General features: G+C 34.7%; 1 protein-coding gene across 1 annotated transcript; it reads right to left on the bottom strand.

Moving 5' to 3' along the window:
- On the bottom strand, nucleotides 1–26,570 carry LGSN (lengsin, lens protein with glutamine synthetase domain). Its single transcript, XM_023531218.1, has 5 exons — nucleotides 26,475–26,570; nucleotides 11,107–11,233; nucleotides 10,223–10,420; nucleotides 5,492–5,658; nucleotides 1–1,417 (listed from the first exon to the last, which is right to left on the bottom strand). Exons 1-5 carry the CDS (start codon nucleotides 26,568–26,570, stop codon nucleotides 218–220), a joined length of 1,788 nt encoding a protein of 595 aa, XP_023386986.1. The 3' UTR covers nucleotides 1–217.
- Nucleotides 26,571–27,779: the final 1,209 nt, after the last annotated feature.

Genomic DNA, 27,779 nt, shown 5'->3' with positions numbered 1-27,779 from the left:
TAATTTTGCATATTACAGCTTCACCACAACTTTATTGTTATCAGAATCCTCTCAGCAGTCTCACTTCATCTGTCAAATAGTCCATGAGCACAAAAGAGAGCAAAAGCATTTGTAATCTTCTTGTCGTTGTTAATTATAAAAGTCCTATCATTTCCTTCTGGTAGATCAGCTACTTAAGTAAAAATCACATCTCTAAAGGAATAGTTGTTATTACACTCTAAATAAAATACTCTAAGAATTTATTTCTCTCAGCATCTGTTTCTTCATTTTCCAACTCATATTTCTTCATGGCAACAAAATATCGAATAAAAGTTTCTCCTAGAGCATGTTTCAGACACTGATCTTCCTCCAGTGCCACAAGGGCATCTTCAAGTTTCAAAGGGATCTCAGAAGGTTTTGACTGATAAAGCTCTGTGCTGTCTTCTGAATCAACCAAGACACCGTTGCTGCTTTGAAGTCCATCCAAGCCTGCAGCAACAGTCGCGGCCAGCACCAGGTAAGGATTTGCCGTTGCTGAGCCCAGTTTATTTTCTATTCGGGCACCTTTCTCCCCATGACACTTGATATTAAAGGCACAGCTGTTATCGTTATATCCCCATGTTGTAGGCACACTCTCCTTCTGGTCTTTACTCTCCTTAGCATAACGTTTTCGGCAGCTAACAGCAGGAGCCATCAGGCAGCTGAGAGCAGCAGAGTGCTTCAAGAGTCCCGACAACCACTTTTTCCCAGTGATCGTGAGCTGCTCAGTTCCAGAACTGCTGCAGAACATGTTTTTCTTCCCACCGACATCCCAGAGACTATGAGACAAAATTCCTGAATTGCAGAATCCGGTCTCAATGAAAAAACTGGTGATATAATTATATTTCCTTGCTACTTCTTTGACACCTGTTCTGAGGGTAAATGCGTTATCAGCTGAATTGATGCCCAATTCGGGCAGAAAACAAATTTCCACCTGACCAGGCCTGGTAGAGGAGGAAAAGCTCTCGACATTGGCTCCAGTGTGATATAAACCATCAACGAGTTCCTGAATGAAGGGTTGGTCATGATTATTTAGCAATGTTGAAGCAGGAAAAGATATGGTCTTTGAGTTGATAATTTCGGGTACACCAAAAATGCAAAAATCATAAATGAAGGCAGAGAGCAAGGAAAAGCCAGAATCCTGCAGCTGGCTCAGCTGCCTCTTTGCGATGTACCTCGGGGAAGTGAGTAGAGGCTCACCAGTCACAGTGAACGTATCACATATCACTCTTGCTGTTCTCTCAGCCCATGGCAAAACTCTAAAGGTTGATAATTCTGGCATTAGGACTATGTCACTATTAAAACATGTTGCTCTTATGTGATCCACTTCATTGTCCTTAGGATTCGGTATCAATTCAAGATAACCTCGAGGCATGAAAACACCATGGATCACTTTTTCCTAAAGGAGTTAAGGGATAGAGTAATTAGGTTTTAAAACTTTAAAACAAACAAAAAGGGGTAGTGGAGGGGAGCTTGCTAATGAAGAGAAAATGTTTCACATCTGTTGGTCACTAACTAAATATTTTAAAATAAAACCCCAAAGCTACTTTTTAAAACAGCTCAATATTTTTAAAAACAACTCATATAAAGCCTTGAAGGTTTTATATGCTCTGGAATCTGAAAACAGCAGTCATAAATAAATGGTATAATGATTTTAAAAATGTCTTTATAGCAAATGACAAAGGTAAATAAAGCTTACGGAATTATTCAAAATGACCATAACCAAGAGTACTTTTTAAAGGACATTTTATTTTATGATATAGTTCCTAATACTTCAGATAAGACTTTATTTTGGCTTATTCTGTAGTAATCTCCGTAGTTAACTGACTCTAAAAAGTCTACAGTAAAAAATTTTCCGTCCTTCCCAGATTGCTGACTGTAGTCAGTTCTGTGATACACACGACAGTCGTCCTAACACCAAAGGAGCCAGGTCTGCTGACAGCTTCACTCCTCTCTCATTCACTTTTACAACCCACTTAAGAATGAACTACCTCCCAGTCTCAGAGTCCCAGAAACCTTGCCCAGGAATGTGGACCCATATCTTCAAAGTTATCTTTTCTAAAATGTTGTAGCCTTCAAGTCAGCATGAACTAGGGGTCACCAAATCTGATTTCTACTCCTAGCTCTTTCATTCATTACTCATGTGAAATTAAGCGAATCTCTGGACTGTGTGCCTCAGCATCCATGTCTATGAAACGAAAGTATTAGAGTAGGTGATTGCTAAGGCACTTTCTAGTCATATACCTCTCAGTTTTAATGGATTTGGTCATTTATTTAACTTCTGCTATGTGCCAGACAACAGGGAAGCGGTGAGGTTATAAAGTTGAACAGACACATAAAACAATTTCTAGAAATTGTGTAATAGAGTTATCAAAAAGGCTTCACGTGTTGAAGGTTACATTAATGGACAGAGAAAAACCAACTATAAAGTTTGGTTCCCAGGATGTCAGTGAGCATCATGAAGTTAATAAAACATACTGACATTCTGCAAGCCAAATCGTTTCCTGTGTTACCTTTGAATCCCAAAGAGCAAAGCTACCAAAGATGGGTTGGGGATAGCAGAGGCAAAGCTACTAGTTCACTCTTCCACTGCCATTGACCATGTGCCACTGCCACCTTCACGTTCCACCATCTCTACACATATTTTCAAATCCATTTGACTTGTCTGATCCAAATCTGTTTTTATTAATAATAAAGTTGAGCAAGTCAAGCACCATTTATGTTATTAATATTACGCAGATTGTTTCTAAATTTAAATACAATTTTAAAACAATTCTTTGATAAAACAAAGACAGTATGAGTTGGTTGTGAATTTAAATACTGTTTGTAAAACATTTAGCATCGTGCCAGACACATGGTAAGTTCTCTAAAAGAGTTGCTGCAATTTAAATGTGTTTGTAGTAACTTGATTGTAAACAATAGAGAATAGCTTGTTACTATTTTATTTCAATAGTCTTTCACAAATTTAAAAAATAGTAAGAAGTCACAACTTCAGGTTATTTAATCTGTATTTTTCTGAGCACACTTTTTTAACTGTCATTTCCTGTATTCTTTTTTAGGCGTTCTGAATTCAAACTACTCTTTATTACTAGTGGGAAATATGTAAATATATATAAACAGATCTTGTTCATGACAATAATTGTTTTCTTAAATTGCGTTTACAAATATAAAGCACTAGGACGACTTCATACTCCAATACAGATCCCAGGAACTCAATAAAAATTCTTACAGAATAGCTCAAATCTCTATGATAACTGAAATTTGGGCCACCATTAAGGTACCATTTGAAATAACCTGAAGAATTGGTTATGAGTTCTATAGCAATATATCATGCTTTGATTAGACCAAAAGTAGAAAGTACCTATTTTATCTGCATATAATCTAAATAAAAAACAATTCTTTGATAGAACAAAGACAGTATAAGTTGATTGTGAATTTAAATAAACTAATGTTTGTAAAGCATTTAGCATAGTGCCAGACACATGGCAAGTTCTCTAAAAGAATAGTAGACGACTTGTTTTTAAAAAGCAATATTTTTTCAATTTCATAAGAAAGAACACTTAGCTCCAATAAACAATAAAAAGAAATATAAAAGCTGGAAGCAGAAGATGCAGTTAAAAAAAAAAAACAAAAAGAACCTCTGCAAATGGAAGTGAGGCATCACTGACTGACATCCCAGTTCTGCTACTAACTGCCTGTACTATTTTTAAAATGTTTTCATTAACTTTTCTGGCCTCATTCCCCTCATCTATAAATAATTATCTCTTATATCCCTTCATGGTCTAACAATAATTTTCAAATTGATATTTTATTTTCCACTAATAGAAAAAGTTTAAAAATTGTTTTATAAGGATTGAAATTACTTTACACTAAGCCATTGGCAAATTCAAATTATTGATTCCACTCTTTGTTTAATGAATTTCCCATTAAACACACATTGTTTAGATTAGTTTGCACAGATGAATCTGTTTTTAATGTCTATTCACAATAAATTTTCCAAAGTCAATTACTTCATCTTAAATTACAAATATTCATGGTAAAAATTTTTGTTTATACCTTTACAAGTTCCAAAACAAATGAATTATTTTGTTAAATATATATAGATGCTGTATGATCATTAAATAAGAATAAAATAATAACTGGGTAATGAAAGGAATAATGAGATATATTAGAAAACTGGGGCTAAGAATAAATACAATTGAGAGGAAGTATAATGAGTTATATTAAAACATTCATGATAGACAAACTTCTTCCCTATCTAAACTTCAAAAAAAAAAAAAAAGGGTAGATCTTATACATGGGACATTGAACAAGATAATGGAAAATATCTTCAATAGCATTTTTAAAAAAGAATGCAGACATTTTCTCTTTATGTCAATTATATCTATCCTCTGTAAATGTAGGGAGCATATTAAATTATATTTTCATATTTTCTAGTTCCATTGGGACTAGAGTAAGGTTTTAAATACATAGTTTTAAATGCCATTAGTGGAATAAATTATTAGAATTAGACAGTTATTTTTTCTTATTGATTGAAAGAAATTCAAGTGTTCTAGGCCTGTCCACAATAAATTTCACATTTTGTTAACAAAATTAAACAACATGCCTTCTTGCCTGAAAGAAGAGGAAACAATCTGCAGGGAGATTTGAAGAATTTCTTAAGAAACAAATTTGAATCTGTTGGAATTATTTTAAAAAGAGTTTTGAAGATTCCCAGTTTTTTCCAACATAAAGCAAATGAGAAAAATTATAATTTGATTTTAAGTGATAACAGAAGGATATATTCAAAAAAATTTTAAGGATTGTTTTACACTTTTGTATATAAACCTCACTAATGTCTCTTCTTAAGAAATGATGCTTCGGTAGCACAATAAATTTGTCATTAAAATAAATACATAATATAAACTGAAAAAAAATCTCAGAAAGTCTCAAAACATATGCAAAAATGCAATATTTCTTGATATCACTATTTTTGAGAACTTAATATTTATTGTCATCCAACAACAATAGGGTATTTTCTTATCAGAATTAGAAGGTAAAAGGAATATGCTTTTTATCTAGCCAATTCTCTCTATTTAATTATTTTTTTCCTTTTATATTAGCTCCTGGGTCTTCTGTTGCAATTTTCTCAAGTCAAACAAAATATCATCTTCATAATTGCAGTAAGAAAAAAAAACATAATTCTGTGGAGGAAAATTATTCAAAGCAGAAGGACTAAAATTACCAGTCTTAATTAGTTTTCTCTTTCTATTGGGTATAGGAATTACTGTTTGGGAGCTGAAAGTGTATGCTCAGCTCCTTGGGGAGCACTAATGTATTTGCAGAGAGACAAGAGAAGGAACAAAATAAATGATTGGTTTTCAGCTAAACTTGATGTATAGATTACAATAAAACAAGAAAGAGTAGTAAGGACCATTTGCTTGCTAATGCTCAGAAAATTACATTCAAGCATAACTCTATTTGTAAAACTCACTTGGAAAAATTGTGCAGGGATACTCTTAGACCTGGACACTCCATGAAGATCTGTTGCTTCAAATCGGACAAACTGAAGGTGATTTTTGGCCATCTCTTGTTTAATGTGCTTCATTCTAGAAGAGAGTTGGGGTGCGGCTGGAATTTGAGTGCTGTCTCTGGTGTTATCTGTAAAATAAAGAATGGTTCTAAAGCATTAGATCTTGATGAACTGCGAAGGAAAAAGAGAGAGTGGTTAATTACTCATTATGATGATTAATAAAAACATCATATATTCATGTAATTGGTTTAGAGTTAGAGATCTTACTTTTCTTCCTCAGCCTTTACCATATTCCCAAGAATATTGTCTCTAAGCAGCCTAAGAAATTGTTTATCACTTGAGACTAGGTAAAAGTTAACATTACCTACATAAGTATATAGCAATGTTATAAGTAAGTACTTACTGAAAATGCCTTAGCTTATGAAAATTAAAATATATTTGTAGCTGTCAAAATATAACTTGATGGCGTTGGCACTGTATAAATCTGTACATAGCCTCCTACCATTAAAAACACTTTGAGCTTCTTGAACTAACTGGTAACACCTAAATTAAAATATCTTGTATGTTTTTTGTTGTGTTTTGTTTGCCAGAAGGGTTTCACGTCTTTATAATGGCATCTGAATCTAAGACATCTACACCTTTTTGCCGGATTTAAAGTTTGTATAAATAAGCAAACAAGTGTTTTTTCAAGATTAAGAGTGCAGGAGATGAAAAATCTAGACTGAGTACTCAGTTTTAAAATTAAAAACCTAAAACATAAATCCTTTTCAAGACTTTTAGGATAGTCTTCAAATTCTAACACTTTTGAGTCAGAAGAGACTTTGGAGATAAATGATCTAATACAACCAACTTGTTAGTTTGAGTCCCAGAGATGTACAATGAGTCTCTCCAAATCATACTGTCAAGACCATTGGCAAAATTGAAATGAGAATGCAAACATTTTGATTTCCAGGGAGTGGCTCATCACCATAAAATAACTGAATATGTCTAAAGCATATAGAAAGGTCAGGAATATATTACCCATCATAAATGTTAGCTCCTGTCCAAATCTTTAGGAGAGGCAGCAGACAACAGTAACTCAGCACAAACACTGAAGCCCATCCGCCTCCCTCCAAATCCTGCCTTTGCCCCAGTGACTTTCTTATCCTCTCTGTGCCTCAGCTTTCTCATTGATACAATATACCCACAGCCTTGTTATAACGATTAAACAAGTTGTTTAACAGTTTCTGGCAGACAGTAAGAGCCATATAAGTGCTTCTCAAACACATAAAGTGAGTACAATTACTCTAAGTGTAGTAATGGTACCATAATCATGTCTGAATCTGAATACCCATCAATCTGCCACATCACTGATACTGAGCAGCTATAATTTTAAAGTGATACCTGAGTATCCTTTTTCAACTTGTAATTAGGCTTTAAGAATAGCATAAAGATTGACAATTTAAAAACATAGACTAAATAGATTTTAAGTACATGAAGCATGAGGAAAACAAATTACTGATTCCACCTATGCAAATATATTAGAGATAATGTCCCGTCACTGATACATTGGGCTACTAAGACTCCTGAGGGTTTATAACTACCTTCCATTTAACACAAACAATTAAGCTGTAGCAATTACAATATTTCATGCTAAAATAGCAGTTGCTGTGTTCCCAACATATTCTGAACTATGGGGTATTCTGCCCAAGTTGAATAATTCTCTTTAAAGAAAATAAAATTTATAGGCATTTTAAAATATGGAAAATTTCAGATAATCAGTATTCTAAACATGATTAGCAATTATATGTAAGCTATAAATATTTTAACAACATAAAAAAATAAGAATGTATCTCCTATTAAAGAGTAAGGCCATTTTATTCATTCACCAGTAATATGATTACAGGTACTCTTATTGGTTCTTTGCCTTATCTGTATCTTATTGAGTTTCTATAATAAATATGTATTATTTTAAAATAAGAACAATATTGATCGACTCAAGATAGATTTCTTTTAGTTACCACTACTATTTATACTGGACATATATCTAGGAACCAGCCAGAGAAAGTCTTGCCCTCATAGAGCTTTATCTTATTAAGTGAGGGAACTATAGACAATAAACGTGCTATCGAATACAAAGGTGAGATAATTTGCCATGGTGAAAAGTTCTGAAAAAAATGAATAAGGCATAATCACCTGGAGTATTAATCTATGAGATTTGATCACAATGTGGACAGGTCCAACCACTGATTTACTTTAAGATCACCAAGTTTCACTACGGTCGAACAACGAGCATATGTATTAATTTGCTAGGGCTACCATAGCAAATAACACAGACCAGGTGGCTTATATAGAAATTTGTTTTCTTACAGTCCTGTGGGGGTAGAAGTCCCAGATCAAGGTGTCAGGAGGGTTGGTCTCATCTGAGGGCCTCTTTCCTTAATTTACAGATGTTTGACTTCCTTTCATGGTCTTCCTTCTACATGTGTGTATGTGCATGTGCATCCTAATCTCTTCTTCTTATAAAGACACCAGTCATATTAGACTAGGGGTCACCCCACACAACTTATTCAACATTAATGACCTCTTTTAAAACCCCATTTCTTAATATAGTCACATTATGAAGGGTTAGGGCTTCAACATGTGAATTTTAAGGAGACACAATTTGGCCCATAACAATTATCACCCTGTTCTCATTTCCTTTAGAGTCCTTATCACCACCTGCCATATTGTATAAGCACATGTTTTCCGTCTGCCTTTCTCTATTTGCCTGTCGGCTCCAAAAGAGCAGGGGCTTAGCTTTACTTGCTGCGGTATGCCCAGTACCTGCAGCAGTACAAGCATATTATAGGCACTCAAAGACTTTAATAAGTGGTCATGTGGTTTAATTAATACATGCTGTATGATTCGACCTTGTCTAATTAACAAGTAAAAATTGACATCACATACTTTGGCATGTATCCTAAATATCATTTTTTTATTTAAAAGTTCAATTATTTCACCAAATATGAGAACCCTATACAATCTAATTTCATTTTCAAGACAGCAACTAATCTTGTTGTTTCATTGTCTAAATTTCTTTTCTTCAAATAAATCATACTTGTTAGTTACAATTAAACCTTTTGGTCAGCCCCTCCCAGAAGCACATGATAAATAGCAGGCAGATAATTGCCAGTTCAAGGTCTCATTTGTTTTCCTTATAGTGTGGTTCCTGGTAGGTGTTTTCCTTTCCTAGCCCCTCAGAGGACTAATAAATTAAGTCAGTGTACTTTTATAGAGGAAGTTTCACTGCTGTTAAGTGTTAGGGGAAAAAATTAAAAAATATAACACACACACACACACAAAACCCCCAGACCCTCTAAACTCTATAGCAACTAGAAGGCCTTAGAGAGATGTTGCCTGTTTTCAGTGACAATATGGGCATGTTTCAGTTGTAGAGAGCAAGCCAACGTCACTTATGAAAGGCAGATTGAATAGGCGTTTGGGCTTTCAGAAATATGAGTTCAAAAAGGAAAAAGTACATTCAAGAGTACGCTGTCATCCATTTAGCTTATGGAATGCCTGGGATGATCTGCCATGCTCCTTCCCCAGGGCCTGCCTTCCTTCCCTCACGGGGCCACTCTGAGAACCACTCTGCTAGTGCACATGTACCCCACCCTCCGGTCATTTCACATTAGCCCAGCAGTGTTAGAAAGCACAGGTGGCAGAATAACCTGGTACAAAGCAGAGACAAAAACAATGAAGTGTGGAAATGTGGGTGTGGTGGCAGGGACCTTTCTTTGGGGGGAAAAAATTATTTTTAAACTCAGAATAATTACCATAGAGGAAAAAATACCATGTTGTAATTCCTTGCACTTATTTTGAGGATTGATTCTTATATTTATTTTTCAATGTATTTACAATACATGTGAAAATGGTTTGTTTGGGGTTGTGACCTTCTTGGTGCTTAGGGCCTCTAAAAACTTAATCTAGCCCTGGACCAGAGAGGGAGCTTCTCAATTAAACGATTTGAGTCAGTAATGGTGCCCACATTCCTATAGTTGATTTGTGCAAAGAGAGTTCATGCCACAAGTTCTTTCCTCTGATTTTGTGAGTTGACTAAGAAAGGGTAACTTCAATCTCTCTCTTTTTTGGCTGAAACTATATAATACAAAGGTCAAAAACTGTGGAAGAGCCAATATGGCCAGCAGATGTTTCCTTATTAGTCTTCCCAGTGTTTGAAAACTTTTTAAAACTAGTTGACACTTAAGTATCAGAAAATTTCATATAAAAATCTTGAGTTTAGGCTTCTCTTCAAAAAAACTGTATTTGGCAACGATGGACAGATATTTCTCCATAGCAACCATTGGCTGGATCTCTGATATGACCTGGAATGGGGCATGCATTCTCGAATTCATGGGCTGGGAAACATTTTCTGTAAAGGGCCCAATACTAAATATTTGCAGCTTTGCAGGCCAAATGGTATCTGTTGCAACTCCTCGATTATGCTGTTGTAGCACAAAGGCAGCCATAGACAATACATAAACATTATTTATAAAATCCAGCCCAAGAGCTGAATTTGTCCCTGGGCCACAGTTTGACAACCTCTCTTCTAGTTTGTCGTAGCCAGCACCATTCCCTATTTTCTTCAACCAACATCACATTATCTCTAACTTGAATACAAATTTGGGATTAGTAGTCAGAACCATGTGCCAGTTATTTCAGAGTTCTTACCAGTATAGCTGGAGTCTGGGTTGAAATCACCACCAGGAGTGCTGGCTGATGTTTTGAAGGGTGACGATTTTATCACTGCTGTCTGATCCTGGGAGTCCTTGTCATCTTGTGGCAGATGAGATTCAGCAGAGCCAGGTCCCACAACTGGTTTGCTAGTATCCCCCAATTTGTGGCACGCCATTTGTTTTTTGCTCCTTTCTGTTGTAATAAAAAATGTTAAAATATGTTGCCATTGTTTTCAATTGTCTTTCAATATACTAGAGAGAGAAATGTTTGAGACAATAATTTATTTCTAGGCGGTGACATATCTTGGTTGCAGGCCATCAGTGGATAAAATTGTCTGCAGAGAATTTAAAAACAATAAAATCTACAAAATGTCTGACTACTTTTTATTGTCACTGTGCACTGGCCATTTCTACTGCTGCTGCTTTGGAACACCACTGTTCCTGGGATTAAGTCTGTTGTCCAAATTAAAGCCTAGTTTCATCACTGATCCACTGGAGTTGAGTTGTAATTCCAACCTGTAGTATGGAAACTCACTCCATTACTTAATTGTGGCCTCCTAAACAATTTTTGAATTCATTCTCAGAGCAAATATGTGCTTCTCTTCTTACTTATATGTTTCTTCTGTTGTGTTCTCTCTTTCCCTCTACCCACTACTATCTCCTATTTCTGCCCTCTTTAAATTCTGAATATTTTGGTTGATTATTTTTATATATTTACATAATAAGCCTATATTTGCCATTCCTTATGTTGGCTATACAGAAATAAATTTTCTTTGTTTTTACTTCTCTGATAGAAGAAAAGAAAACATCATAAAAAGGAGAACCAAACAGAGATTATTACTGACCACATGTTCTTGAGGGAGCATAGTAGCAAGATACCTTTCGAGCTGGATATATCCACTTCTCCTATTTCAGTTGATATATGTGGTTTGGTGGCTTTCTTTCTTGTCCTTCTTAATTTATTTATCATGCTGGCCTCAGTCTCATTACCTTCATCTCTTGCATCCTGTAAAAGTTAATAAACAAAAAGCCAAATAACAGACCATGCACACAACTAAATTTGAATGTCAAGAAGGTATGATGATTGGATAGCTAAATTTTAAAATGAGTATGGGAAACTTTTATAAAGTGCTAAATTTTGTCATTTCCACATCCACTTGAATAATTCAAAATTACAAAGCCCAACATTCTGCTGACAGGTTGGATTTTCTGTATATTTTCTATATGTGATACAGAAAATATCATGAAAGAAACTAAAATTTTGTCCAACTAGTCAAAATTTTTATCTTTATGTTTTATTCTGGGGTATTTTATATAATTTAGTTCTAAATAATTTTACCAAACTCATTTCAGCTAAAAATAAAGTCTTCTTTACATGATTTTTTATCTTTTTTAGGATCTCTAATATTTTTGACCAGAGGCGTAAGTACCTGAGAATTTGATTCTTTTCTCTCGTTTCCTTACCCTTATCCTTATGACATCGATATTTACTTAAAAAAAAAAAAAAAAAAAAAAAACTTCATAAGATGCTAGTTGATGACTGTGTACTATTTTTTATTAAAATAAAGTTTTTATTAATTTTATATTCCTGCTGTTATCAATTGCATAAACTAATACAATTGTTTTGAATAAAAGAACTTAAACCATCATTTAGTATCTTGTCTTTTCTCCTTCTCTTCTTCAAATATAACTTGACAATGTTTGGTTAAGAGTTGCTATTGTTGCCACTGTTAGCCACACAGTCTGAGTGGCAGCTGCCAAGTGGCAGTTCATCCTGGTGTTGGAGGAAGGCAAGAGGAAGTGTTCAGGGTTAAGTGCAGAATCATTACTGGAAGGCTTGGAGGCTTACAGCAGGCAGGCCTACAAAGGGGCTGTCAGCAAAGGATGGGTACAGGAATTTTCCTTATACTGCTAGACCAATGGGGAGGCCCAAGGGTGTCACACTACCACTTCTTTGTATTGATTGCTAACGCAAGCTGGAAAGCCTCACTGTGGAAGGGATTTATAGTGAAATGTGGCCATTGCTGATTTTTGACGTTTTTTTCAGCGCTCCTTCTCCAAAGCAACCAGAATTTATTTGATTAAAAAGCAGCTAATTAATCTGTTTGAGCTTGATGTGGAAATGAACCATGTCAAATTTCAGGTCAAGTTGCTTTCCTTTGCAGAATGTTTGCTTAAGTTTTCGATGTGTACGTCATCAGATTATAGGCCATAGAAAGTTTATTTGTCCTCAATATTCTAACCTACATGGTGGCATAGCTATTGTTCTAAAATTGCTCTTAAATGTCAACCTAATTTTTCCTACAAATAAGAAAAGTGTAACTTTGTATGTGTAAAATAGATATCATCCTCAAATTATTTTGTAGCTTAAGAAAATGTAAAGAAAACCATTTTTAAACAAAATAACCAAACATTTACACTCTAATTAAAATCTTTGACAGGATCCCTTGATAGACCTGTTTAGGGCTATTTTTAGCAGGAAGTTGGACAGTAAGGCAGGGGTTGTAGGTGAAGAGTTCAGGTGACTTTACATCAATAGTAGACAGAATCGCCCCTGCAACCCCAGGACACAAAAGCTAACACACACACAAAAACTTTTTTAAGCTGACGCTGGTATTTTTAATATTTCTTACAAGCTCCTCATTGTTGTTTGAGGGGAGAGGAAAGTGGTAGAGTCAGGGTCAAAACTATATTCTCAAATGTTTTGAGCTATTGACTCTTGAAGAACAGGTTCCGAGAAGTTCCATATCTGCGGGCAAATTATATAAATACATGACCAAAGTGATTGCTGAGGCACAGCCGTACTCATTTGTCAATAAAACCAATTCAGCCACTGAAGAAGAAAAGAGGAAAAAAATAATTTCACTTTTTTGTGTTTATATGTAATTCTGATATATTATTTTTGATTCTTATTAACAAAGGTATATTTCTTAAGATAAAGACTTTTTGTTATTTTAAAGTTTCGCTTCTTAGCAAATTGTGTTTTCTTTCACTCCAGATAATCATATTTGGATTATCCGAAACTTATCATGAGATAGTAGGATTTTTTAGTCGTTTATGATTTTATTCAAATATTAGTGTAAATTTCCCCAATACATTTCTGATAGAATTCTGACAGTGACATGCTAGCCTATATAGTACATATTCATCATTTCTCAATTTTCATTATCAGTAATATACCTCATATAATTGTATTTTTGGTAAATATTTTTATATATACATGGCTCTATTTTTTTAAGAAGTCTTGTTTAGAAAATGAAATACTTGGCCAGGTATATAAATATCAGCAGAAACTGAGCAGACTAACATTTGTACTAGTTTGACGCATTAGGGATCCCCTCATATACAGATCGAAGGAATCAAAAAAGATGAACTTTAAGATTTCCTCCAGCTTCAAACTCTAACATACAACTGAATTAACTGAGTGCTACAAAGTGCTACAATTGAGCACTTTGTCAGGCCCATTTCCTCAGCATAACTACCCTGAGGTAGTAGAATCACTATTTTACAAATGAGAAAATGAGACCCAGAATCACTTGCCCAGGGGCACAAGTGAATGGAAGATGCAGTTTATAAACAGGTCTTATTATTTTCGAGCCATTCTGCTTCCTAAATGCCAGAGACTTGAGCCCAGAGAAAGTTAATTTTAGTAACATTCACCTGCCTACATATAAACCACACCAAAATGGAAAGATTCTTAAGAAGACAACAAAGACAATTCATCTAGTCACTAAGCTGAAAATTCCATCAATAAAATCCAAGAACTAAGTCACAGTACATGTCTCTGACTCCATAATAAATGCTTAAAAAAAATTTTAAAAAAATTGTTTTCAGATAAAGAATATATTTAGTTCAGTCCTTTGATTTTTCTCTTATATACTAGTATGTTCAGAGTATAGACATAGCTTTAACAGCTGAAACAAATTTAGTGGATCCCTGGTTTATTCACCTCTACTAGAGTATTTTTATTCTCCTTACTCTTCCAATTATACTTAGTTACAATGTGAATGATGTTCCAGTAAAAAATCTACTAGCCAAGATTCATGTGGTTTGGGTTCTAATTCTGAGTTCCCACTAATTAGTAAGTCTTTCTGAAGCCTTGGTATTTTCATTTATAAACACTACCATAAATGCAATCATACTCAGTAAATATATTAACTTTTCACAAGTATTTCATAACCAGACAATATTCTATGTTTCATTTAATACTCAGAAGTCATCCAGGAAACATTTATTATTACCTACATTTTTGCCAAGGCAGAAATATGTCCACAGAGGTTAAGTGATTTGTTCAAGGTCATATGACAGCCAAGGAAGAATGGGAATTATTTGGGAAGCTTCCCACATTGCCATAGCCTGACAGTTGAACTAGATGGAATTCCAGTTCTATTGTGTAATGTTATCTGTGTGACTCATAAAAACTTGTTCACTCGACTTCCTCAATTATATTTTCTTTTACAATTGTATTTTTGTTATCACTCTTTCCTGTATAAGGGTTAAAATCATCTTAATTTACCACCAGCTTAAACTTCATCAATCCAAATAGTGAGGACTATGAATAACCTATTATGGGTAAGGCAAAGACATAAAAATAAACAAAACACGGTTCCTTTCATTAAGAATCTTATCTAATCCAGGTAATAAAGTGTTGTTATGGAGGTTGAAGGTTTTCATGAAGCAAAGAAAGACTCAGGGAGTTCAGGGATAACAAACTCAAATTCCAGGCAGATGACAAAGAGATGCAGTGGCTGGATGGTGAACACCAGAGCTGACGCCCCTTCCAGGGAAGGAGTGGACACACGGCTCTCGCCAATCGTTGCCACGGCAAAATGTCGCCAGGTGATGTCAGCTATCCAAAACTCCAAGAAATGCCAGAAATCTGGATTTTTATATGAAATTTTATGATTTTAAAATGTTGATAATTAATTTAAAATATAAAGTAAGTCGTAAAGAAGAAAAAATGTTTCTCAACTACCACACAGAAGATCACAAAAAGAATGGAATGCTGATCAGATTATTCAGCAGTTCTAGAGTGCCTCTGGGTAGAAGGATAGTAGCAGTGACCATCTATGTTTTCCTCAGGAGTGGTATCTAATGTGCTACTGAGAGATGATAGTCAAACATTTAACCATAAGTACAGCTAATAAAAATAAGAAACACTTTTATCCTACCTACTATATGTCAAGTCTCTTCTAAATGCTCTGCGTGTATTAATTCATTTAGTCTCAGAACAATCATTTGAGATATACATTATTATCTCCATTTTAGAGATGAGGAAAATTGAGTCAAAAAGACTAATTAGCTCAAAATCACACAGCTTGTAAGTAGTAGAGCTAGGATTTGAACTCAGACAATTGGCTCTAGAGCACAAGTACTCAATGCATCCTTAATGAATACTGTCAGTCAGAATGCCCCTCCCCCAATCCTTGTTGGGGTGCTGGGAAGCTAAGACAGAATTCTAGAGAGCCCCTGCAGGGCCAGGTGTTAACTCTTTAGTTGGTGGATTGTAGAGAGGTCCAAGAGCCCCAAGGGAACAGTAGGACAGCTAGAGAAGTTTGGAGGGTTTGGGGGGACCCTTAAAGGACTCTTGTCTGCAGCTGTTTACAAACCAGTCTGGAAAACCGGATTTGCAGCTGACAAATCCAGTTGCGCCATTATGTTGAACAAGCAGTGCCTGATGTATAGTAAGTACTAAATAGATGTTAGCCATGATTATTATTACCCAGGCACAATGCATTGCTGGGAATTTCTGTTGAGAAGATACTTAATTTTAGGTTATCTCATGGACCCCTAACTTATGGGAGATGGCTCTCATTGAGCCAGGCTCTAATCTTTTATCTAAGCGGCTCTAGATTCTGAACACAATAAACTAGAGGAACCTCTCAGAGAGGTGAGGGTATGTCGAGTAGTCTGAGGGTTCTCAGAGGGGGCAGTGTGACCAACATACTTGTGCTTAAACTCTAATACTGCTATTGTTGAACAGGCAGAATATTTTATAAATAGAGTCTTCAGCTAGCCAGGAAGACTTGGCCAAGCTTAAACAGAAGAAGGAACATCTGAGCTGAAGGTAAAGAGGAATGAAATAAACCATGTAGGAAAAACCATGAGCATAAGCATAGATATATAATTTTGTTTTGATAGCATAACACAAATATGCAAATCTAATTCATGCTTAATGTAGACAATCTCAAAATTCTACAACAGATAGATTCTGATTTCTTTTGACATTTCCACCAGAAAAGCTTTTCCCACTTCAGAGATGTTTCTATCATTCCATCAGTTAGCTCCTTTGTCTCATACATAGGAATGGCCTTACAGAATGTAATGATTCATATTATATTTTCATAATTCATGTTTTTTCTCATCACAATGTTTTTTTGAAAGTTGTTCATGTGGTTTAATATAAGTTTGTCATTTTGCGTTTCAACTCATTGACTGGATCAAATTAACTAAAAGAAGCTTAACCTAAAGGGATTCTGCCGAGCATTAAACATAGACCTTAATTTGACCTAAAAAGTTTCCTTCCAATAAAGTAACCAATGTTATTTAGGTTCTAAATATCACCGATTTTATTCTTTTACTTTTAATTTTCTCTAACAGCTACTTTTTTGAAGTCAATACTTTAAAAACCTTTATTTTGACCCCTGTATACTCACTATAGTCTAAAATATAATCATTAATGCATTTACCATACACTCTGTTTTTGATAATGATTAAGGTGCACAAAAAAAGAAAGCAAGCCAAGAAAATCTCATAGGGCTTTAACCTCTCTGTTAGAGATAATGGAAAAAAGGGATCAATGACAATCAAATTTAGAGAATAGGTCAAATTGGAAAGAATGTGTCTCCAATTTCCTTAAAGTTTATTCTTCAAAGAAGAGGGGAGGAAAATGTATTCAAAATATTTACAGAATAGATATTTACAAGAACACATCACAAATTTGCATCACCTAACCTAAAAATATCCATACCTATTAACTACTACTCATACTTCTGGCAACCTGGTCAAAGACAATAATTCAAATATGTGAAGTTATATGCATGTCCAGTGCCACTTTTGTTATAATAGTGAAAAGTTAAAAGCAACATAAAGTAGAATGAGTTAAATACATTGTGGTAATTCTGTTCAGTGAATTCACCATTGAGAAATGAGTGCTTCCACTTCACATCCTGTCACCTGGGTTACCATAGCTGTTACTGAACTATTCTCCCTACATTTAATGTTATCATTCTGCTACCCATCCTCCGGACTATTGCCCATTTTACTTCTCTAAATCACAATTTGGTCTCATTATTTCTCTACTTGGGATATGTCCAAAATTTCCCATCAACTTCAGAAAAAATTCGAAGTATTCTCTGAGGTGCTGCATTCCAGCTTCATCAATCTCTCCAGGCTCCATAGTTGGCCATTTTCATACACAAACCCTATCTCCACCTATACAAAACTAGTTTTATTCTTATGGCCAACATTGTTTCCTTCTTGCCAGGCTCTTACTGCTTGTCTAGCCTATCCCAGTGAAATAGTTATCTACTCTTCTGGCCACCGCTCTCAAAATTAACCCAACCCCCTGGAGGATATGCTGTAGCCACCCCATTCAAAGATGATTAATCTTCTTAAATCTCTAGTGAAAACAGATCCCTTATTAAATTTTGGAGCTTGCTCAAATAAATCATAATATTGTCTTCATTACAATTGGTAAATTGTTTAATCTCCTCTTAGAGATTTCACTTATTGTTTTGTAAAATGATTCTCAGTATCATTCATTAAAGTAGCTTTTTTTATCTACATGTTTTTGTTCTCCAAACCAAAGTCAATAATTAGTTTAGCCCAAATATTGTGATTCCTTAAATGCCAAGTATATATATAAGTGCCCCTTCTAGAGGTAAGAACCACTACAGCTATAAACCAAAGAATTACTGAGACTCTCAGTGTCTGCTTGGGCAACATAGGGCAGAGATTACATTGATCTGAACTAAGATAATGGCTATGGAGATGAGAGGAAAAGTGAGCATACTACAGATATATTGGAAGATAGATTTAGCAGTTTGGTGATTAACTGGTTATAGAAGGTAAAAGAGACAAAAGGCTCAAAAGTAAAAGTCAGGTTTCTGACTAGGAAACCCAGAATGAGAAAGAGACCAGAGAGGAGAAATTACTGGGTTCTGTTTTGGGCACATGGAATCTAAGATAACTATGCCATCTGGAGAAATCCAGCAAGCATTGGCCATATGAGTCAGACTCCAAAAGATAAAATGGAAGGAAAAAGCATAGCTCTGACAGTGGTTGGAATCATTAAGAAAAAGAGCAGTGATTGAAAAAATAAGATAGAACTAAGAAGCAGCAATATTTAATGAGTAAACATAGGAATGGAATCTCAGAGAGTAGTCAGAAATGATCAGAAGGTAAAAGAAAAAAATGAGACAGAGTGGTTTCATTGACATCAAAAAATAAAAGCTGTATTAAAAGAAGGAACACCAATAGGCCATGCTACTGAAATGACAAATAAAGTTGGAATTAAGACTTGTCCATTTTATTTTGCAACCCAGTTCACTAGGTGTCTTGGTAAGAGCGGTTTTAGGGGAAGAATGTGAGCAGCAGCCAGACTACAGTGAGGTCAGGAGGAATGAGAGGTGTTTAGCCCAGGTCTATACACGATAAGCACATCGGAAATGTCCTCCATCATCAAGTAGAGACAGTCAGGAAATATAACTCAAAAATATGAAGAGAAGAAAACAGAGAGTATGACCACTGGAAGAATACAAAGGGATCCTAAAAAATTATTTGCATTTAGGAATAAAAGACTTATAAATATTTAAATGCTTAATAAAAAGAGTCAATAATAAAGAGGTTGCAGAAATAATAAATAAACAAATAAACAAACAAACAAATAAATAATAAAGTGAGGTCCCTGAAAGGACCAAAAGAATGGAAACAAGAGTCGAAATGAAGGAATTAACTTTGCTATAGCTTCCTCTATAAGAAGAATAAAAAGAAGACAGAATGTTAGAACAGGAGGAAAGAAGAAAAATAAAAAGGAAGAGAAAAATTATGAGGCAGAGAGAAAGAAGGGAATTGTCCATATTTAATGAATGCTTTTTAAATGACAGAACTGACTGAGACTTGGGGAAATTAAGGTCACCCAATAAGTGGTAGGATCTGAATTTAAAAGTAATTTTAAACACTTGATATTTCTTATTTATTCTAGAAAGCAAAGGTTATCTTTTTTTATTCATTCTGGATAGGAAAGATAGACAGTTGTGGAGCTTCCAATTTTGTCTTTCAAGTGGGAGAGTCCCAGGCAGTAGAGTATGAAAAAGGTTTAAGGAGGATGGAAATGATTTAATATAGCAATAACAGAGAATGAGAAAGAGCCAACTCGAAAAACAAAAATGTTGAGTGCCCCACAGGAACTAGAGAATTTAAAGTTATAGTGGCACCAACTTGAATAGATAAGTAATTTTCTCTGACAGAGCTCTGTTGGAGATATGAAAAACATGGAGTTGGGGTATTATGAGGACAAAAACTCAGGAATGCAATGACAAAAATAAGTTGAAGCTATTGGAAGGTAAGAAACTAAAATAATGAAATATGGAATTCAAGATAAATGGAATAGGAAGTGAAATCAGGACAGACTGACAAAGAAACATAGTTGAGGGACCAGAGATTCCTAGAAGGCGACATTTTAAATGTGTCTTGTGCTTAATATGTTGACTAGAATAAAAAAGAAATTGAATAAATATTTTCTAATAAATGAATAAATGAATGGCAAACAAGGCCTACCATATTGAAATATTAGGCTAGAGAGACATTTGACTCATATCTCTCCTTCATAAATGATTCCAAATGAGATTTCTTTGGATGTCCAACAGGACCTGATGGTAACCCAACAAACTGATATAATCAAAACAGCTTTCCTAGAGGAAATAATGCTTCAAAGTTTTCTCAGGAAGAGCTTAGAAAAAAAAAAAAGCTTCTGCTGGTGACAAGCTGCTCCACAGCAGCTCTGTCCCTTTACCACATTAATTTCTCCTTTCCTTCAAGGTTATTTCACTATATTTATCCCCTAAACTATATCTTATCTCCAGGGATATGATTATTCCCTTCAAGACATTGTTTCTTATGCTTCCTCACAGCATAGCTAAAACATGCTAAATATTTCAAAAGAATTTTCTAAAAATTAAGAAGCAATATTAAAGAAAATTCAGAGACATTAAAAAAATATTTATTTTCTGTAGTCCTGGTCATTAACTATGTTTGTAGACGTCGAACTATTTCATATCTTCTTACTCAAGAAGATATGAAATATCTTACCCGAAGTATTTTCCTTTTTAGTTATCTGGTTCTCCAACCAGATAAATAAGCATGATTTGAAGCTTATTTGAAAACTTAGAATACTTATTTATGGTCTAGTAAGTAATTCACTCCTTCAATCAAACTGTTTCTGCAAAGCACTTTAATCTCGCACAAAATTAGACAGTCCCTGAGATCATTACGGATAAGGACTCAAAAGGCCACCATTTCCCAACTTACAGAAAATGAAATATTCTTAGGGAGACATTATCCACTGGTCTACTTATTCTGAAAAATAGACCGCCATCTGTACATTTTTAAAAAAGTTTTAATCCTTAAACCGTATTGCATTTTACAAGTTTCCATCTGAATACATGGGATCTCTGGAGATTTTTGTCATTATTTATTCTTTATTACAAATGTAATAATTCTCATTGCAAAGATTCAAAAGTACAGAAACTCATAAAGTAAAATGGAAAACAAACAAAAAAAACAATAAAAATCCTTTCTTTTCCCATAAACTTTAGATTTTTGACAAGTAAATATTTTCAGAAAGAGTTGTTTCTTGTTACTACAAATAAATTTTGTAATGGCTCATTTTCTAATATAAATTAATAGTTGTTTCTAGTAAAGATTTAATGTGTCGGTACTGATTGGAACCAGACACATTTTTAAATATACCAAAAATAGAAATTGAAGTGAATAGATATAATACATTTACCCTCTTGTTGGCAAATGAATTACTGGAACCACCTACTTTGTACAGAGTTAATTTGTTTATCCAACAAGTACTTTATGAATACCTAGAATAGGCCAGTCATAGGCCTAGATGCTCTAGGAGAGATAAAGGTTAGTTACTTGTCGTTCCATGGAACATAATATAATATGTGATAAAAAGGTGTATGAGTATGTGTTTTAAGAATGAGGAAGGTACCAGTAGAACCATTTTCCTGATGAGGCAGCTGAGTCTCTGAAAGATGCAGTAACTCATTTAATTTCACACCTAGAAAGTAGCGGAATCCAAACGTATGACTTGAAACACTTTTTCATTTCTTCACGCTACTTATAAAGTTTACAGGCAACGAAATGTTGAAAACTAAAAATGTTGCCTTTAATATTGAATGCTGGACAGTTTTATATAAAAGGCAGCAGGAAATTCAAGTCTATACATACATATATATGTGTATATATATATATCCATATATAGAGAGAGAGAGATAGATATAGATATATCTCCACATATATATACATATATATATCCACATATATATATATATATACACATATATATGTATGTATAAACTTTCCATTTCAATTTAGAGTTCAGTAGCATCTCTGTCTTTTGAGGTGAAACTAAGCACAGAAGGAAAATATAGGTACATTTCTTTTAAATTACAGAGAATCAGAATTTTACTTAATATAATGGGCTAAAAATGGGATGGCCTATTTGGAAAAGTATCAGGTTTCTCATCCTCAAGCCCATTTATGGAGGGGTTAGATAGTCAAATGTCAAGGATGACCAGATAATTTCCAGTTCTACCTCCATAGATGCTTACCACTTTTGCAATAAGATAATCTAGATCCAAGTTGAATCTATATATCCACATCTACCCAAGAATTATGGAGAAACTATGGTTATAAAGAGCCTGTGTGTCAAAGAAGTGTTACAATGTAAATGACATGGCTGTTACCCATGTGAAGAACTCTGAATCTCATTTCCAGCAAGATGGCAAAATACAGAGCAGCAGCACAAAGCCAGAGCAAATCTCACCTCTGAGGGCAAGGGAATGCAAAATCTGCCACAGAACATTTCACATGAGAAAATGTGCCTAACCAGTAGTTTCAGAGAAGGGAAAAAATTTACTTTCTAAAGGTATAGCACCATGTTATTTTCATAAGATAAAGCTAAATAACAAAGGAAGCTGAAATAGTAAAGGAAGCAAGAAGCTTAGTCAATTCCTTGAGCTTGCCACTAGTAGTAGTCTTATTTAGCATTTTCATACGTGAACTGAAAAAGAAATCTTTATATTTTCCAGAGAAATTAAGATTTTGCACCTAAAAATATGTTTTTCTGTGTGGAGAAGATTAAAGTAATTTTTGAAAGCTTTGTGAATGGGCAAAAAAGCAACAGATAGGCTTCAAAGGTAAGAAAAGACTTGTAGAAAATTTTAAATATATGTATAGTATATAATATATATTTATGAGAATGGGTTCTGTAATACAGTGTGAAATAAGATCCAAGAACATTACAGAACTGTCGGTGAAGATATCAACTGATGGACTGCTACAGATAAACTACCAGGCCTCATCAAAAAGAATATTTTAAATATGACTAGAGAAGGCAATCTATCTTTTAAAAAAAGATGATATGCCTAGAACTAGAATAATAAATATAATTCTAGTCACTGTACCCTTAAAAAGCCTTAATGGGTTATAAGTGAATAGATATGTGTTTATTTATATAAATGTATACTACATACAATTGTTATCATAATCATATCAAAAGACAAAGTTCTGTGTAAAGAAAAAAGTGTAAACTCTTCAAGGCTGTAAAAATGAAAACTTAGGTGAGCTATTACTGATCAGTCTATAAGATAATAATGTATACGTGGTAAATAACTCATGTATGAGTATTCACTATGTTCTAAATACTATTCTAAGCATTTAACATGTGCTCATTTAATTTCTCCACAAAATTTATTCCAATGGGTACTATTAATGTCCAAATGAAACACAGAGAAATTCAATAATTTACTCCATGTCACACAGCTAGTTAGTAGTAGAGCCAAGATTAAAACATGGGCATTCCGATTTCAGGGAGTGTGTTCTTTAACCACTGAAATGTGAAACACAAATCTAATCTTTAACATCGAGAGACGTACTTGAACTGGTAGAAGCTAGATTTGAGGTAAGTAAAAATTAATAGATAATGAAGCCTTGAAGTCTGAAAATAAAACTTTGAATCTTAAGAGACAAAACATATTTAAAATATACAAATAGAATCAGGAAGTTTTAATAGAGTTACACAGACGATAGCATAAAACAGAGAAAATAGGGCAAGCTGAGGCAGGTCAATCTCTGGCCTCAAGTCCTGCCACTCTAGGTCAGTCATAACCTCCCACAGAACTGTGCTTAGTGCCCTGACACACAGACAGATAACAGGCTGCAGAGCAGGATGAACCTCTGGTCTCACTCTGGATAGCATCCATTCCTCCTGCAATGTGGAAGTATCAGTCCTCTGTATCTACCTGTGTCAGCATTTTCAGTATGAGTCATACATATCTACAAGGCAAAAAACAAATCTTACCCAATTCACTGGGCATATAAACCATCTTCGGTACCATACACAAGATTTTCGATAAATAGATCTTAATTTTTACTATGTGTTGCTATTTCCCTCAATTTCACAACTTCATACACCCATAAGGTCTATTTTGGGGATAAGAATGTGTTTTTGATCTATTTTCTGTTCACCAGTACTAAGAATTTGGCTGAATGCATGACTTTATGACACTGCTTTGAATAGAGAATCTCAGTAAAATATTCTTTAGGGAAATACCAAATCTAAGTTGAATAATTGTTCATTTTTACTGAAGAATTTGTTCTGTTTGGGGCAGTGATGATCCTAAGGAATTTTCTTCACACACAAAATCTGCCCTTCTGAATCCATCGCGCCTTTGTTCAGCTGCTGTTTTTGCAATTTACCTCAGGCCACTGCTGCTCATGTTACCAGAACATCTGGTATGGAGCACAATGATTGCCCTTTTCCAGTCATTAGTTAACTAGAAAAGGAATGTCACACACCATCTCCCGCCTTCCTCCCATAAACTTTCTCTTCCTGAAAATCTGACCCTACTCAGGAGAACACAGATTTTATTCAGTGGAGAGTTGGGTCAAGTAGACACCAAGGCTCTCCTTTATTACACCTATTAAATATAATGTTCTATCCCAGGTATCGAGAAACTTTTTCCCAAAAGAGAAAGTATGTCTCTGGCTTTGAAATTTGTGTACATTCAAATCATACTGTTGTTTGTCTATTCTCCTAAGAGTGAACTGTCAACATTTGGTCTAAACTGGTCTGGAGAGAGTGTGGCTCTTAAGAGTTTTTACAAAAACTGGGTCACCTGGAATCCTTGGCTAAAATCGAGAGAGATTGGGGAAAAACACATAGTTTTACCATAAGTTCAGGAGTAGCAAAATCTACTCCAAGAAGTTAAATAATTAGAGATTAAAAATTTTAAAAGCTGAGGATGTACATACTAATTTCTTTCTCTAAACCATAATTTGCAGCTACAACTTTACTTTCAGATAAATTTGTTTTCTTTCACAAACACGTCCATTATTTGATGCCTCTGACAATGATAGGTTACTACTTGATAAGCCACAGCTACTCTTCAGTGAGTCCCTTCTTCACATAGTGATATCCACTTTCGTTGTGGGAAGTACACTCGTTCTTGTCTACATCCCAAAGCATGCTGCCTATACTCAGTGTACATAGCAGTGACCTCATTCTTCCTCAGGTTTTTAGCTGTCCTCTCCACTAGATGGAGGAGTATGGATCAGGTCTAGTCTCTAAATGCCACTATTTCAAAAACAATGCATTGGTCTACCACTGAGCCTTGAACATAGGTAGGTGTGCTTCTTGCATTACATTTTCTCAACTTCATCTAAAGAAAACTCACATCCTCCCAAACTTGACCACAGCATGCCTCCCAGTCTACATTTCAGCTTTTCAGAATGGTCTGTCTGAAAAACAAGAGTAGAAGTTGGATACATACACTTTAAGAACTAATGAGAAATGCTACATGTTGACAACTGAGTATTTTAATATATTCTAGAGCAGATGAGTAGTTGTCATTATTTAAAATGCTATGCATTTCAAATATAACTTGAAAATAGGTTCTGAAGGGGACCAAAGTTTTGGCACTCTGAAGCTGCCTTTTTAGGATATTGATTATAAGCTATTTATTAAGAAACAAAAGACTGAGAGGAAACTCCTCGCCTTTTCTGCCCAAGAGATTCAGACAGAAAAACCTGCTTCAGAAAGAAAATCTTATGATGTTTGCCTTAGGCTAATTTGAATTAAGTATAGTAAATAGGAGGGCTTCAGGCAGGGGCCTGCTAACTAGATACCCCATGTATCCCATAGTTGCCTAGCAAAAACTTGCCTGCCACGTGTGTTCGCTCTTCCTCAACTACCTGTAAAATCACCCATTCTCACTTCTGAAATTTAAGACCCCATTCCCAACCTTTTCTCCTTTGTCCAAAATTCCACATATAACCAGTGTTGCCTCAGCGTCTTTGTAATTTTCATGGTTATGTGTATTCCCCATGCGCATGTATTAAAATTTGCTTTTTTCCTGTTAATCTGTTAATTTGATTATTAGCCCAGCTAGAAAAATTTAGAAGGTAGGAGAAAAAGTATTAATAATATTTTAGCCCACAGTTTTCAACTTTAATCATTTAACCTCAAAGCATTTTTATTAGATTGAAACTAATGCTTTGACAAAAACAAAGATTGTGCTCTCAGTCACAACCAAAACAGGCATAAAAAATTTTATAACATCCTTAAGCTTCTGAAACTCAGTGTTTAATGAAGTTATTTTAAATGATTGTTAAAATTAAGTGAGCTTTCCTAATACAAATTCTGAATTTAGTTTTTATTATATTTATAAACTCAGCGTGTGGTAGAAAAGAGAGTTTCTTCACAAATTTCTCCAAAACAGCCATGAAACGAGTATGACCATGCTCCCCTTATTCATACTGGCATTCAGATAGTTGACATAAAGCAATAAGAAGCTTTACTGTTGGTATTTTGATAAATAACATTTTAATTATTAACGTCATACCTCCTGTAGAAAGTCCCCTTCATTATTCATCTCACACTTTTATTTAAGTCGCCCTCGGAAACCACAATATCCTCAACAAATGCATTCAGCATGTATTTATATGTATACCTGAAACAAACACTGCAGATGATGAATTCCATGGAGGCTCTTTCCAGAGGGGTCTGGCAGGTAATAAAAGATAAACACTGGACTCTGATGTGTCATGCCCAAGGCACAGTATGCTGGAAACGCACTAGAAGAGTCGAATGACGAATGCTCATTTATGCCTGACTTCCTACAAACAAAGGCATACAAAGCTTAAAACTGTGTTGATTGACTTTTTCTCCAACATACTGAATTTTTGTTATATAACAATTGTATTCTGGAATGAAATCTATTGTTAGACTCAGATGATGAACCCTTATTAGACAACTGTGCTATCGAAGTCCACAGACAAAAACACAAATGGAAAAATACAATGTAAGTGACCCAGATTTTTACCAATTGGAAAGATCTACTCATTTATAATTCTCACTTTCATTATCTTTTCTAGGGTCCCTTCTGGTCTCTAAATTAATTCTGGTTCTTCATTCTATAACTATAGCCATCTTTCTTTAGTTTTTTCAATTCTCCAAATATCAGTCTCTGACAAACCCCAGCCTTTCCCAGCTGGCCACAGTGAGCTTAGAAATATCTACAATCTGCCTACATGGTCCCATAAACAATCCTAACTCAGTCAGAGGAAGTGGAAAATGCTTTCTCGAAGGAAGTTTAAAATTACACTTCTGCTGCCTTCAGTTGTGACTTCAAGAACAGTTGGTGAGGGAAGGAGGGTTTTTTTTCTGAATCAAACCCAACCCACTCTAAGCATTTTCCATGGATGAGTGTATAGCCTCCACAGCTGCTCTCATCTGGGACTTGTAGGCCTGAGGAGGCCCAGGCCAGTATTCCAGTCAGTCAGCCAGGTCTGACTCTCTTATTCTATTTCTATAGTTGCATAGTCATCATTTTATGTTTGTTGTAATCGGCTCTGCTTTTTAATTTGTTTCTTTGTTCATCTGTCCCTTTCTTTGTCTCTCTTTTCTGCCTTATGAATTTCAATATCTTCTCAGTTTACCTCCATCTCTTTTTCTAATCAAACCATAATATAGATTTCAAACATACCGTTTTTAACAGTTGCTATATTGTTGACAAATTTTGTTCTCTGTTCTTAATTACAAAACTGAGTATCTGAAAATTTTTCATTTCTCTCTTAAAACTTAAAAAAACTAAATTGGGCCTATTTACTTATTCATTCAGTACATTTTTCACAATTTCATCCTAATGCGAATGCTATTTCTCATTATAAACCTTAATAACTCGTCTATTTATTTCATAGAATTGAGACAAAGTAAAAAATTACAGCTGAAGTATCCAGAAAATCAATTATTTATA

This window comes from Pteropus vampyrus, unplaced genomic scaffold (genome assembly GCF_000151845.1).
Source record: "Pteropus vampyrus isolate Shadow unplaced genomic scaffold, Pvam_2.0 Scaffold64, whole genome shotgun sequence".
Taxonomy (NCBI): domain Eukaryota; kingdom Metazoa; phylum Chordata; class Mammalia; order Chiroptera; family Pteropodidae; genus Pteropus; species Pteropus vampyrus.
Note: the sequence above shows the minus strand (reverse complement) of the source record. Positions and strands in the feature narration are given on the sequence as shown.